General features: G+C 44.6%; 1 protein-coding gene across 1 annotated transcript in view; it reads left to right on the top strand.

Annotated features, from left to right (window-relative positions):
* The window catches only part of SFRP2 (secreted frizzled-related protein 2), a 9,305-nt gene that overhangs the window by 6,488 nt on the left and 1,121 nt on the right, over positions 1–1,696 (top strand). The window contains exons 4-5 of the mRNA XM_009995983.1: positions 97–140; positions 276–356. Of these exons, the coding sequence (XP_009994285.1) occupies positions 97–140; positions 276–356 (125 nt within the window). The remainder of the gene's footprint in view (positions 1–96; positions 141–275; positions 357–1,696) is intronic.

Below are 1,696 nucleotides of genomic sequence, written 5' to 3'. Positions count from 1 at the left end.
TGGGGTTGGGGCGGGGGGAGGTGTTGTGTCCTGCCGAGCCCCCCTCTGACCGCTCCTTCCCCAGTTGGAAAAACAAAACAAAAACTTTTGGCGTAGGTGTGACCTTAAATCGCGCCGTGCCCTGGCGGGTCCGCGGCGAGGTAAGTGCTCGGGCAGCCCCGGGAACAGGGGGGTCAGCCCGAGGGACGGGAACCCGCCTTTCCCGGAGGGTTTCCAACGCCACCTGCTGTTCCTCTCTCCCCGAGCCTGACGGGGACTGTCCCTTGCATTTTCAGCACCCAAGGTCTGCGATGCCTGCAAAAACAAAAATGAAGACGATAATGACATCGTGGAAAACCTCTGCAAAAATGACTTCGGTAAGTGGAAGCAGAGCCCCCTCGGTTGAAACCTGAGAGTTGAGGATCAGGTAAGACTCCCAGTGGAACGAGAGGGAGATGTTCCTGAATAAAGACAGGGATTCATGACTGTTTGGTCATGAAGCACAAACTTCCACCTTGGAATAAAAAGTGGCCCTTTTTATAGTTCTTTTCTCTTTGCTGTGTCAAAGTAGTACTCTTTTATGTGGATGTTGCTGACAAGCCAAAGGGAAAGGAAAACAAAAAAGAAAGAAATAGAATCTTTCATCCAGGCTATTGCCTGGGGAGTAGTAGAGCAAAGCTTCATAGAGATAGATGAGAAGGAGCCACATGACTTGTATCATCTCTTGTATCAGAAGAACGACTCTCTCTGCAGATTAAGAATGAAGCTCTATATATCATTTGACAGAGAAAGTAATGCACAGACCATAGGGGATATAAACTTAATGGGAAGATCTGGGGTTAGAAGAGGACAAGAAAGCCCCTTCCACACAGACAACTGAACAGCACATTATCTACACATTAGCATTTCAAGACAAAAAGGGAATAAGGAGGGGAATCCTTTTATATTAGGTCAATGTTTATACCTGGAAACAGGCTTTTAGTGTAAGTATCTGTAACAATTCAAAAGTTTTTCTTAAAAAAAACCAAACACAAAAAAAACACAGAACAACACAACCCAAACACCACCCAAAACACCACTCTGTGACACAATTGCCAAAACAACCAATCACTTTGGCCTGGCAAATTGTACTCAGATGAATCCTCCTAAAGCTCAACTTGAATCAGAGATTCTTACAGAGTCTTGTATCCCCCTCCTAGCTGTTTTACCAAATCAAATGCAGCTGTTGAATCAATTCATCCTCTGTGGGATCTATTATTTTAAAAATACAATGCATGTGAAATATAATTTCCTTACAGGTTGGCCTAAAATCCTCTCCAGACTAATAAATAATGTTTAGAAGTTTTCAGCCACAGCAGAGATCAGGTTTCAGATTAGGTCTAGGCACTCACCTCCCCACCTCCCCTTCAAACCTCTAGTTCTAGAAAGACTGTCCTCTCCCAGCAAAAGTCAGAGTGCTGCTTAACGTAGCAAACCTACCCTCTCTCTGTTTGCAAACAGGAGAAAAGCCAGGGAAAATATTAATTCAGAAAGGAAGGAAAAAAGAGGGGGAGAGGTGAAAAGAAATAAAAGAAATCTCTGCCCTAAGGTTGATTGAAACTGAAATGACTTGCATGCCCTTTGTGGCTTTAGAAATGGAGCCACCTGCTGCCTCTTCTGTCAGCCCTGACAGTTTAATTAGCAATAGAGCACCTCCCTCCCCACGTCCTCTTTATGT

The sequence above is a fragment of the Chaetura pelagica genome, unplaced genomic scaffold (genome assembly GCF_000747805.2).
Source record: "Chaetura pelagica isolate M959 unplaced genomic scaffold, ChaPel_1.0 scaffold142, whole genome shotgun sequence".
NCBI lineage: Eukaryota > Metazoa > Chordata > Aves > Apodiformes > Apodidae > Chaetura > Chaetura pelagica.
This window is presented reverse-complemented; position numbering and strand designations above follow the sequence as displayed.